Source organism: Coptis chinensis, chromosome 2 (genome assembly GCF_015680905.1).
Source record: "Coptis chinensis isolate HL-2020 chromosome 2, ASM1568090v1, whole genome shotgun sequence".
NCBI classification, from domain to species: domain Eukaryota; kingdom Viridiplantae; phylum Streptophyta; class Magnoliopsida; order Ranunculales; family Ranunculaceae; genus Coptis; species Coptis chinensis.
In genome coordinates, this window is record NC_141457.1 from 93,147,082 (window position 1) to 93,157,686 (window position 10,605).

The 10,605-nt window shown below is 37.7% G+C and overlaps 2 protein-coding genes across 2 annotated transcripts; one reads left to right on the plus strand and one right to left on the minus strand.

The window, feature by feature from the left end:
- Positions 1-723: 723 nt before the first annotated feature.
- On the plus strand, positions 724-2,524 carry LOC147519045 (CASP-like protein 1B2). Its single transcript, XM_086594831.1, has 3 exons — positions 724-1,225; positions 1,565-1,688; positions 2,052-2,524. The coding sequence occupies exons 1-3, from the start codon at positions 1,005-1,007 to the stop codon at positions 2,292-2,294; spliced, it is 588 nt and encodes a 195-aa protein (XP_086450957.1). The 5' UTR covers positions 724-1,004; the 3' UTR covers positions 2,295-2,524.
- A 5,822-nt stretch (positions 2,525-8,346) lies between these two features.
- On the minus strand, positions 8,347-8,892 carry LOC147519046 (E3 ubiquitin-protein ligase ATL4-like). The gene has a single exon (XM_086594053.1). The coding sequence runs from the start codon at positions 8,890-8,892 to the stop codon at positions 8,347-8,349; it is 546 nt and encodes a 181-aa protein (XP_086450179.1).
- Between the last annotated feature and the right edge of the window lie 1,713 nt (positions 8,893-10,605).

A 10,605-nucleotide genomic window follows, 5' to 3' on the forward strand; every position in this document is an offset into this window, starting at 1 on the left:
GCGTGCAACATGTTTTTGAAGTAATTCATTTAGCTTAAAGATGTACAAAATAATTAGTTAAATTAATGTGTTTGGTTAAATGTTGCTGCCGAGTGAATTGCTCTTGACAAATACAAAAGTAAATAATAAACAGTTAATGTTTGAAAAAATTTAAGTTATGGCGTTTGGCCACATGTTGCTACTGAATCTGATTGTTCTAAATAATAAATAAATAGACCATTTGACTTGATATTTATAAAATTTCGAATTTTGAGTTTCGGGATCAAATAGTAGTTGCAAATCCGTAAACACTGTAGTTTCTGCTTAATGACTATGGGAGTATGGATTAAGGTCCATGAATTTTGAAAACATTCGCATCTGACATCCTGTTCTTTACTGCTCATTGTCGTGAGATTGTGAGAAGTAGTTTGAAGTCCAGGGCTCTGTTAAATGATGGAATTTGGAGTTTGACTTACCTCAAAATCTATTTTGTTGTGAAAGTGACATGGAGTTATGGACAAAACATTGCAAAACCAGCCTTAGATTTTCACATGGTCCGTGAGAATCAATGCGCGCATCATTGCTGCCATTGCAAATATGCAACATGTTTAGGGATTAGCAGTAAGCTATCTGTAGGTGTTAGTTAGCAAATAATTAGCATGAGAGTAGAAGCGCAGAAACTATGGAAGTATATAATTAAATTTGAAAGGAATCTTATTAGTGAAATTTTATTGTTTATCTAATAGCTAGTCGTAACACAGTAACACCGTATATGTCTGCTTCTCAAAATGTAGTCAAAGTTGGTATAATATCCCCAACTCCCCGAAGAAAAACAAATTATTTCCCATAATGTAAACAACACACAAAGCTCTAGACTCAACTGAATTGGTGATCCAACATAGTCACCACCTTCACCTACTCTTTCTTTCTCATGTTTAAAAATTGAGTCTTTATAAGCAGCGCATTCTTCACTCTCAACACATCCATTTCTATCTCACTCCCAATCTCCTAGTCTGCTTGATACCATGGATGTAGAAAGTGCCAAACCAGCTGAGGTTGTAGCAAACAAGCCTGCAAGGAGTTGGATCATTTTGGTGTTGAGGTTGCTTGCACTTTGTGGGACTGTTTCGGCTACTCTAGTAATGGCCCTTAACAAGGAAACCAAAACCTTCGTAGTTGGTGTTGTTGGGACCACCCCTATTAAGGCCAGTATTCAGGCCAAGTTTCAACACACTCCAGCTTTCGTGTAAGCTTATTCATCTCCCTCGTAGTTATTTTCAGCTTGGTTCAAAGATTCAGCGAGTCAATGCACATACATCACACAATATTTTTCATTAGAGATGCTAATTAACTGTGCTACAGTGCTAGTACATGAGCTCCACTAAGGGTAGCTTGTCAGCATCTTGCTATATAATATTATTGTGTCAATATATTCTGAAATATAATGAAAAACACAAATTCCTACTACATATTATTGGCTATTGGCCATTGCACCAAGTGCCACTTAACAAAACTAACAAGCTTTCAGTACATACCGTGTAACAGCTCAAAGTGTAACATCTTAACGTGGATTGTTGTGATGCAGGTTCTTTGTAATAGCAAACAGTGTAGGCAGTCTACACAATCTGTTGATGTTGGCCGTGGATTTGTTTGGGTACAAGTATGATTTCAAGGGTTTTAGGCTTTTGACCACGACACTCTTGGATATGGTAATAATCAGTGTACTTCTGTTTCTTTTAGAGCACTGAGTTTATTTTATAGTGGGGGATAGTCGGTGAGTCTGCTTATGGTCAGCTTTTCCTTCAAAATTGCAATAATTGGCAATTTGGCATAAGTGGATTCGATATTACTTCTTACCACAGTTACTATCCAAAAATTTAAGAAACACACATGTAATGTAAAATGTGAAACCGATTTCTCTCTACTAAAGATGTGGTATATGGGCATTGCCATAGCCTCAATAGTCACTACCAACTCAGTGTGACCAGTGATCCTCTTTTTTGTTACAAGTCGCATTGTGATAACTTAAACTGATACTAATAATTTATTTTCTAATTTTCTTTGATCTGTAGGGAACAATTGCTCTACTTTCAACTGCTTCAGGTGCTGCAGCTTCCATATCAGAGCTAGGCAAGAACGGAAATACACATGCTCGTTGGAACAAAATCTGCGATAGATTTGGAACCTACTGTGACCATGGTGGTGGTGCCCTCATTGCTGCCTTCCTTGGCATTGTTTTTTTGATGGCGCTTAACGTTTTATCCATCATTGCCCTCCACAAGAAATCCAAATATCAATCTGCTGTCGCAGCATGATTCATCATTCAATATTATAGTTTACTATACCATTGCGTGGGGGTAATGTGCGTGTTGGCGTTGTAGAACTAGAGCAGTACGCCTTTTGAGTTTCATCCATCATATGTTGTTAAATTGGAATGTTCATCTCTGTTGCGTTCTTAATTTGGTTGTTTAGTAGAAACTATATCCAGCATTTGTACCCAGAACTGATGAGTTAAAATATCAAAATTGTAGCTATTCCCTTGGTTTGACTCCGTCAGTTTTTTGCTATTCGTTCTAAGTTCTAACATGCGACAATTAAAGTTGACCATAAAATATGGAGAGCGGTATTGGCACCCCTATAAATGGGACTAACACTCCTTTGACAAAAAGTAAAACAATAATGGTTTATATGTCTTTTTACACCCCACATGCCCATAGTTCTACGACATCGGGTTGCCGCGAGATCCCATATCCCACGACAGGCAGTTGCTGCGGCATATTTTTTTTTGTGTTTTTTGTTTTTTTTTTTCACTTCAAAATTTACATATTGAACTCACACGACATATGGATACTGATCTTTACACTTTGAAGTCTTTAGATTTAATGTTTCTATTGTCCGTTTGGTGTAAATACAAGTTTCTACTCACGTGTTTTCGTTCGTTTGTTTAGCTAGAGTAGGGATTCGAACCAACCTAAATACTATGATAACCTACAATTTTTATTACTCTAAGTTAGGAAACATAGTGAGTAAGTTTCTTATTTTACTTTATGACAAACATGGTTGGTTATATACTAAACTACTTAGTTTCCTTCTAGATTTTTAGGGTTATTTAACATGCAAACTACAATAAAATGAAAATCGATTTATAAAAGTGTGGAGGGAGTAAATCCACTCATGTTTTGAAACACCCTTATTGCCTGACTCTAGTTATTACATATTAATTTTCTTTAAAATTTCTAGCAAATTTTAAATCATATTATATTGTGATCCCTAACAACATAACTCATCTCTAAGATTATGTTGCTAGCATGAGAAACTAAAACAATGACTTATCTCTAAGTCATCACCTTAGTTCCTAACTAAACTCCACACCAACTACCATTTTGAGGTAGGATGTAGAGTCTAGATTATGGTTTTAAACAACTACTAGAATTAAATAAAAAGGGTTATTCCTCACATGAGCATCATTAACCCTCCACAAAGGGTAAGTCTAGCTCATGATCCTTGGAATTAAAATGAAAGTTATAAAATATATATGTAAATGAGAGAGAGAAAGAAAAAATGAATACCAAACAACCCAATTACCTAAGAAAAATAGAAGTTTTTTTTATTTAGAACTAGAAGTGTTGTCCACCATTAAAGTGTTACAAGTTTTTCTCTAAAAACTATGAACTAAAAAGTAAAGACAAGGAATGTAAAAGAAAATAAAAGTCAAGGAAGTAAAAGCTAGCCAACTCCCCAAAATCAGCCCCCTTTATATAAGAGAGCATTTTTCCCTTCTCCCACGTGAAACACTTTCATCTCATTTATTTTTCTCTTATCCACAACTAACTCCCATTTGACATCTTTCATTTTTTTAGACAATCATCACCTAAATCCAACCAACTCATTAACTTCATACAAAGTGTCAAATTTGCACCAATTATTTGCACCTTTGTCTTGACTTGCATGATGACTCATCAAATCTTGTGGGCGTGCCTAGTGGGTCCATGTGCAGTGTCCAGTGGTAGTCCGGTCTTTTGGCATTTTTACAACTTTCCGTCTATGCGTAGAGTTCGTCGCACTGATCGTTAGGGCAACTCACTCATCGCATTCGGAGTCCTGGTTCAAGAGATATGAGTTTCAGAAGTTTGACCCTTCTGTGCACGTAATCCCGTTTCTGACTGGATTCTGTACTGTTTGAGTCTTTGGGCTTTAGTCCGGATTTTGTTGGGCTCCACGTGGGTTTAATCGGAAAGCTTCTGTATATTCCCTATTTCGTGTTTAAATGTTGGATTTATCATCATTTTTACGTCAGTTGCTCTAACATGCAAAAGCACGAAAATGCGATTATTTTCTGATTATTAAACACATAATTAACCAAATTGCTATGTCTCTATGGGGTATAATATCACAGTTTTGGGTGCTTATCAGATACCTCATTTTCTTCTTTAAAGTTTATTTATACACTCCAAGAACAACCCAAAACCATGACAAAAAAAATATACAATCGAGCCATAATTTTGCTATCTCGCGGCAAATATTTTCATATGCTATAAGAAAATTTTGTGATCAAATTAATGAAGAAGAGTTTTGATAATTAACAACATAAGCAAAAACTCTATTTTAGTAAACAAAATCATATCGCGACAACTAACTTTTTTTTACGTGGCTATTAAAAAAAAAAAAACCCACAACCACTTTCCGTGGGATATGGGATCTCGCGACAACCCGATGCCGTGGATTGTGCGATCTTCGCGGCAGCTGCTTGCCGTTAGTATTTTTTGTGTATTTAATGGAGGGGTGCTAGTACCTTTGAATTGGTAAAAGGGGTGCTAGTCCCATTTATGGGGGTGTTAATACCACGACCCTAAAATATATTTGCACGACTTAATTATGAATGAAGAAGAATGTCGTGCCTTTACGGTGGCTATTAAAAACAAAATTAAAAAAAAGACCCACAACCACCTTCCATGGGATATGGGATCTCAGCGGCAACCCGATGCCGTGGATTGTGCGATCCCGCGGCATCTGTTTGCCGTTAGTGTTTTTTATGTATTTAATATAGAGGTGCTAGTACTTTTGAATTGGTGGGGGTGCTAGTCCCATTTATCGGGGCGCTGCATGACTTAATTATGAATGAAGAAGAATGTCGTGGCACAATTTCTTGGTATGGTGCATGTACTAAATTTGTAAGTGGCAAGAAATGAACCCACAATTGGCCGACACAATACTAACCAGTATGGCTTACAATTTTCTATGTCAACTTTCAGTAAATATAATAGATATATTAATAATATTAAATATAAAACACATAAACTATTATAGATTTCGGGCCAGGCCATTATCAGATCGGATATAGGTATGTCCAGACCTGGCCCAATAATCTTATCAGGCTAAATTTAAATTTTAAGTCCTTATCTTATCGGTTCGGATTCAATTGGGCTTCGGGCTTGTCCCGGCCCATTGACAAACCAATCCAATAATGTGAGACTACTAGTATTTTTCTTTGTGCCGTCACGACGCAGATCGCCGCGCCTTCCGGTGTCCCCGTGCATCGGCCTCCCGATGCGATCTGATCGCTGCGCTTTGAAACCTACGCCAAGATCCGCCTATCACGACCACCGATATCGCGCTACCTCGGTGGCCGACGCCATCCGCCTCCCCGATGAACACAGATAAGATACGCCCGGTAGCGATGCACCCCTTATACTCATGTTTCCAGAGCCCAATGTTCAAATATGCTTTCGCCCGACGCGCATCCGCTCGTCATTACCACGGACTTGGTTGCCTCGGCGCCAAGATCGTCCCCGTCACGACGACGGATAAGCGGCGCTTTCGATGCGCCCCCTTCCCCTACTTATGTTTTCAGAGCCCAACAACCCATAAAAATTCAACCCAAAAACAGTCCAGGTTTTTTTTGTATGGGGTGGATGAGGTGAGAAAAAAATTTAACTCACCCCTGTTAACTCACCCCAGAAAACAATCTAGTGGCTATGGTGAGAGGGTGGCATGACCAAATATCACCTTATGAGGTGGAATTTGTTGTCCCACTCCACTCTTCTTTATTATATAGACTAGTATTTGCCTGCGTGTGCGTATGACATAGATATCTGCGCCTTTGGCCCGACACATCCGCCCGTTTTTACGACCGCATCGATCGCGCGGCCGGTACGATCGATCCGCTCCTCCGTTACTACATATATCGCGGCGCGCCTAACGAAAGCATCGCGCCCAGTAAGGCACATATATGTGCGCCTTTGGTGCCCCGACGCGCATCCGCCCCCGTACGGCATAGATACACGCGGCTTCGGCGCCCCCGACGCGCATTATTCGCTCCCCTACTAAAAAAACTCCAATCGAAACCCGACTAAAAAAACTCCAATCGAAGCTCATTAGAAGCTTGACAAAAAAAGCCCAACTGAAATCCAACCGCATTTGTTGATTTCAAGAATGATGCAATACTCTTGTTTCACACTATTAAACAACTCACACCTCATAAGCCCTAGGATTCGCTTCCTCATAAGCTAGATCCAAAGGTTTGGGGGGTGGTGTTGCACCACCCTTCTTTGTTATATAAACTAGAATTTAACCCGTGGCGATGCCACTTGATTGTCATTATGGGTTAATTTGGTAAAATAATTAAATGCGTGCAGTGTTTAAACTTACCATTTTACACTAATTTCTTTGCAAAATTTCAGCAAAATTTTCCCTAATATTTTTTAAAATGGATATTAGAAATGCTTAAGTCATATTGATATTAGAAATGGATAACTACACACGACAATGTGGTAGGCCAGCTCAGTCATATATAAATTCATGGGAAAATTTTACTAAACTTATATTTGATGTCCTCGCACCGTTCAATTTCACTAAACATCCAAATTACTCCTATGTTCATCTTCCTCATTTCCTTCCACCACTTAAGGTCTTCTTTGTCTTGACTTCTTCCAAACCTTAATGTTCTCAAAAGAAATTTCAACTATTTTTCTTTCGAAATGGGGGGGGGGGGCGGTATGCATGGTTAGTAAAGAACAAATATTCCAAATTGCTAAACTTTAAGTTAAACTACTTAGTTCGACATGTAGAGCCAAAACACTCGTATAAGCTAGCTACTACAAGTACAATACTGTTCTCACATTGGCTTTCCAGCCTCAATCCTACCATTTGTTGGTTTACAAATTTCTAAGTACTTCTCTTTCAAACCACATCTATACAAAATAAAATTTTAATAATTATTTTCTTGGAATATTCACCAAAAATAGTCCGACAGATTTACCATCAATTAACAAAAAACTTTGTCACGCTATGCTAAGGATCGAGTGAGTTCAAGTACTTTGTAGGATAGCTATTTCCGCTACCACTCAAAGAACTCTTGAATGAACCCTGGATGCTGCACTCCTATATATATGCTATTCAAATTCCAAAACCATCCAAAACAACATCACCAATCTCATGCTTTGAAGTTTGTCAACAGTCTTCTCCATCTATAGACTACAACACCTCAATTGTTGAAGCTGTAAATATTAACTATCCATTCAAACCACCTTTTGGTAGTGATACTCATAAAAAACAAAAAACTATAACTTACTATTAACAAAGTAATTGGTTGATTCAAACATGATACATAGCTTCAGCAAGAATTAAGAGTTAAGACCCACCCTTAAGAAGGGCAATACCAAAATACTCAACGTCTAGTTGGTGGTCTCTTAATACCCCCAGTTCACTCGAAGGAGTTCTATGGTTTCTTAATAAAGGTGTTCTTGGAAGTCATATGAGCTTTGAAGAACATGAAAGAATCGAAGTGGAAGCTTTGTTTCACCCGAAGAACTCAAAAAGGATTAAGAGAATGAATTATTAGGGGGATTCCTAATGATTGATTTTTTAGTTTTCATGGGTTTATATTTCGATATTTAAAGCGTTGATATACCGTTAGATCAAAACGTACCACTTGATATAAAAGCATAAAAGACCAAGCGTTCTCCTGGACCAGTTGATAGAGGTCAGTTATTTGGTTTTTTTGGGTATTCGGTGCCCTGCTGTTTTTGGTATGAATTTCGGCGGTTTAGTGTTTTTATTGTAAAGTAGGATTCTTTTTTCAGAAAATAGTTTTTTTGGGACTCTCAAAAGATAGAGAATTGTCTACCGTAGGATCTCAGTTTAGTGTTTTTATTGTAAAGTAGGATTCTTTTTTCAGAAGACATAATAACCTAAAAATACAATGTATTTTGCAACTTTTTACATTAAATACAATATATTATTTTTCTTGCCTAAAAATACAAGATATTTTCAATTTTTTACAATTGATACCATCTGTTAAGTAAACCTAAACGGAATACGATTTGGCCGTTTAAAAAAGGCCACGTGACTTGCACGCACCACGTTTTCTCAATTGTTTGCTCGCAGAAAATTCCCAAACTCTTCTCCATAAGCATTTCCCTCCAAATCCCAGCTCCCGCCATTATTAACATCACCACGACTTCTCCGACAACTTCCTGTAAACCCATCAGCAATACTTCTCCGACTACTCCCTGTAAAAAACCTCCCAGAAAATCGAAATGAAATCAATATTGAAGAAGAAGAATTATTGGACGAAACAGATGAAGCTAATCTATCCACATAATCTTTCAACCATCCTCTTCCTCCTCCACTACCAACTTCCCCCGCCACATCAGCACCTGGCCCCACTGGAATAATATTTTGTTCCTCTTTTTTATTATTATTCTCTAAAACAACTACCTCTGCTGCTGAATCATCATCATCATCATCAACTAAATACTCAAAAGAACCAATGGAATAACTTCTCCTTCGATCAGAGTCCGACCTTGTCCGGAGATGGCAATGGGTTGGGTTTGGGATAAGATTTACATTTGCACTAAATATTGGATTGGGTTGCCGGGTTGGCTTAATTCCTGCAAGTTTTGTCAAATGCATCCCAGTGCAGTCGTATTATTATCGTTACCAGTCACAGGTATTCACTCATTTGCAAAAACATTGACATTTGAATCATTCAACTCTTCTTTGAATAATAGTTCGCTTATTTGTTCCAAGGTTTGAAGAAAACAAAAAATAAAATAACAAGATAAACGCAACAAATTTTGTATTTTATTACTTCTGACTTTTGGAGCAATGTATTCTTTGGCATAAACCATCTCCAAATCTTCACAAGTCCTCCTGACTTCAATTTTTCTCTCAAAGCTCGAATACCCATTTCTTGAAATTGGAAGGCTGGTGGTATCTTTAAAGGGATCTCCAAATTGAATCTTTTAAGAAACAACACCAGCACTTCTCACTCTCTGCCTCACAGTGTCATCTCTATTCTTTTGGAGTCCTTCGATCAGAGTCCGACCTTGTCCGGAGATGGCAATGGGTTGGGTTTGGGATAAGATTTACATTTGCACTAAATATTGGATTGGGTTGCCGGGTTGGCTTAATTCCTGCAAGTTTTGTCAAATGCATCCCAGTGCAGTCGTATTGTTATCGTTACCAGTCACAGGTCTTCACTCATTTGCAAAAACATTGACATTTGAATCATTCAACTCTTCTTTGAATAATAGTTCACTTATTTGTTCCAAGGTTTGAAGAAAACAAAAAATAAACGCAACAAATTTTGTATTTTATTACTTCTGACTTTTGGAACAATGTATTCTTTGGCATAAACCATCTCCAAATCTTCACAAGTCCTCCTGACTTCAATTTTTCTCTCAAAGCTCGAATACCCATTTCTTGAAATTAAATTGGAAGGCTGGTGGTATCTTTAAAGGGATCTCCAAATTGAATCTTTTAAGAAACAACACCAGCACTTCTCACTCTCTGCCTGTCATCTCTATTCTTTTAGTTTTTCCGCCACCCCTTTGAGGAATAAGTCTAGTTTGTTGTGTTTTTATTTAGGAAGACGGATGGGAACGAAGCCTGTTGTATGAAAATATTGGTAGGGAGTTTATTACGGTTTTGTGCTTAGTTTCTGGTGCCACTCGGTGGTTGAAAACAATTGATAAAACGTGGTGCGTGCAAGTCACATGACTTTTTTTAAACGGCCAAATCGTATTCCGTTTAGGTCTACTTAACAGATGGTATCAATTGTAAAAAATTGAAAGTATCTTGTATTTTTAGGCAAGAAAAATAATACATTGTATTTAATGTAAAAAACTGCAAAGTACGTTGTATTTTTAGGTCATTATGTCTTTTCAGAAAGTAGATTTTTTGGGACTCTCAAAAGCACCCTTCTTTGTTATATAAACTAGAATTTAACCCGTGGCGATGCCACTTGATTGTCATTATGGGTTAATTTGGTAAAATAATTAAATGCGTGTTTAAAGTTATCATTTTACACCAAAGAGGCTTCGGCGCCCCCGACGCGCATCTCTGCCCTACTAAAAAAACTCCAACCGAAACCCGACTAAAAAAACTCCAATCGAAACTCATTAGAAGCTCGACAAAAAAAGCCCAACTGAAATCCAACCGCATTTGTTGATTTCAAGAATGATGCAATACTCTTGTTTAACACTATTAAACAACCCACACCTCATAAGTCCTAGGATTCGCTCCCTCATAACCTAGATCCAAAGGTTTGGGTGTGGTGTTGCACCACCCTTCTTTGTTATATAAATTGATACTTTTCGGCATATACGAGAATATATTCACCGA

Coding starts and splice junctions, on each gene's coding strand:
- LOC147519045 (XM_086594831.1), top strand. CDS start 1,005: ATGGATGTAGAAAGTGCCAAACCAGCTGAGGTTGTAGCAAACAAGCCT. Junction 1,226..1,564: donor CAACACACTCCAGCTTTCGT/GTAAGCTTATTC, acceptor GTTGTGATGCAG/GTTCTTTGTAATAGCAAACA. Junction 1,689..2,051: donor CCACGACACTCTTGGATATG/GTAATAATCAGT, acceptor TTTGATCTGTAG/GGAACAATTGCTCTACTTTC.
- LOC147519046 (XM_086594053.1), bottom strand. CDS start 8,892: ATGCATTTGACAAAACTTGCAGGAATTAAGCCAACCCGGCAACCCAAT.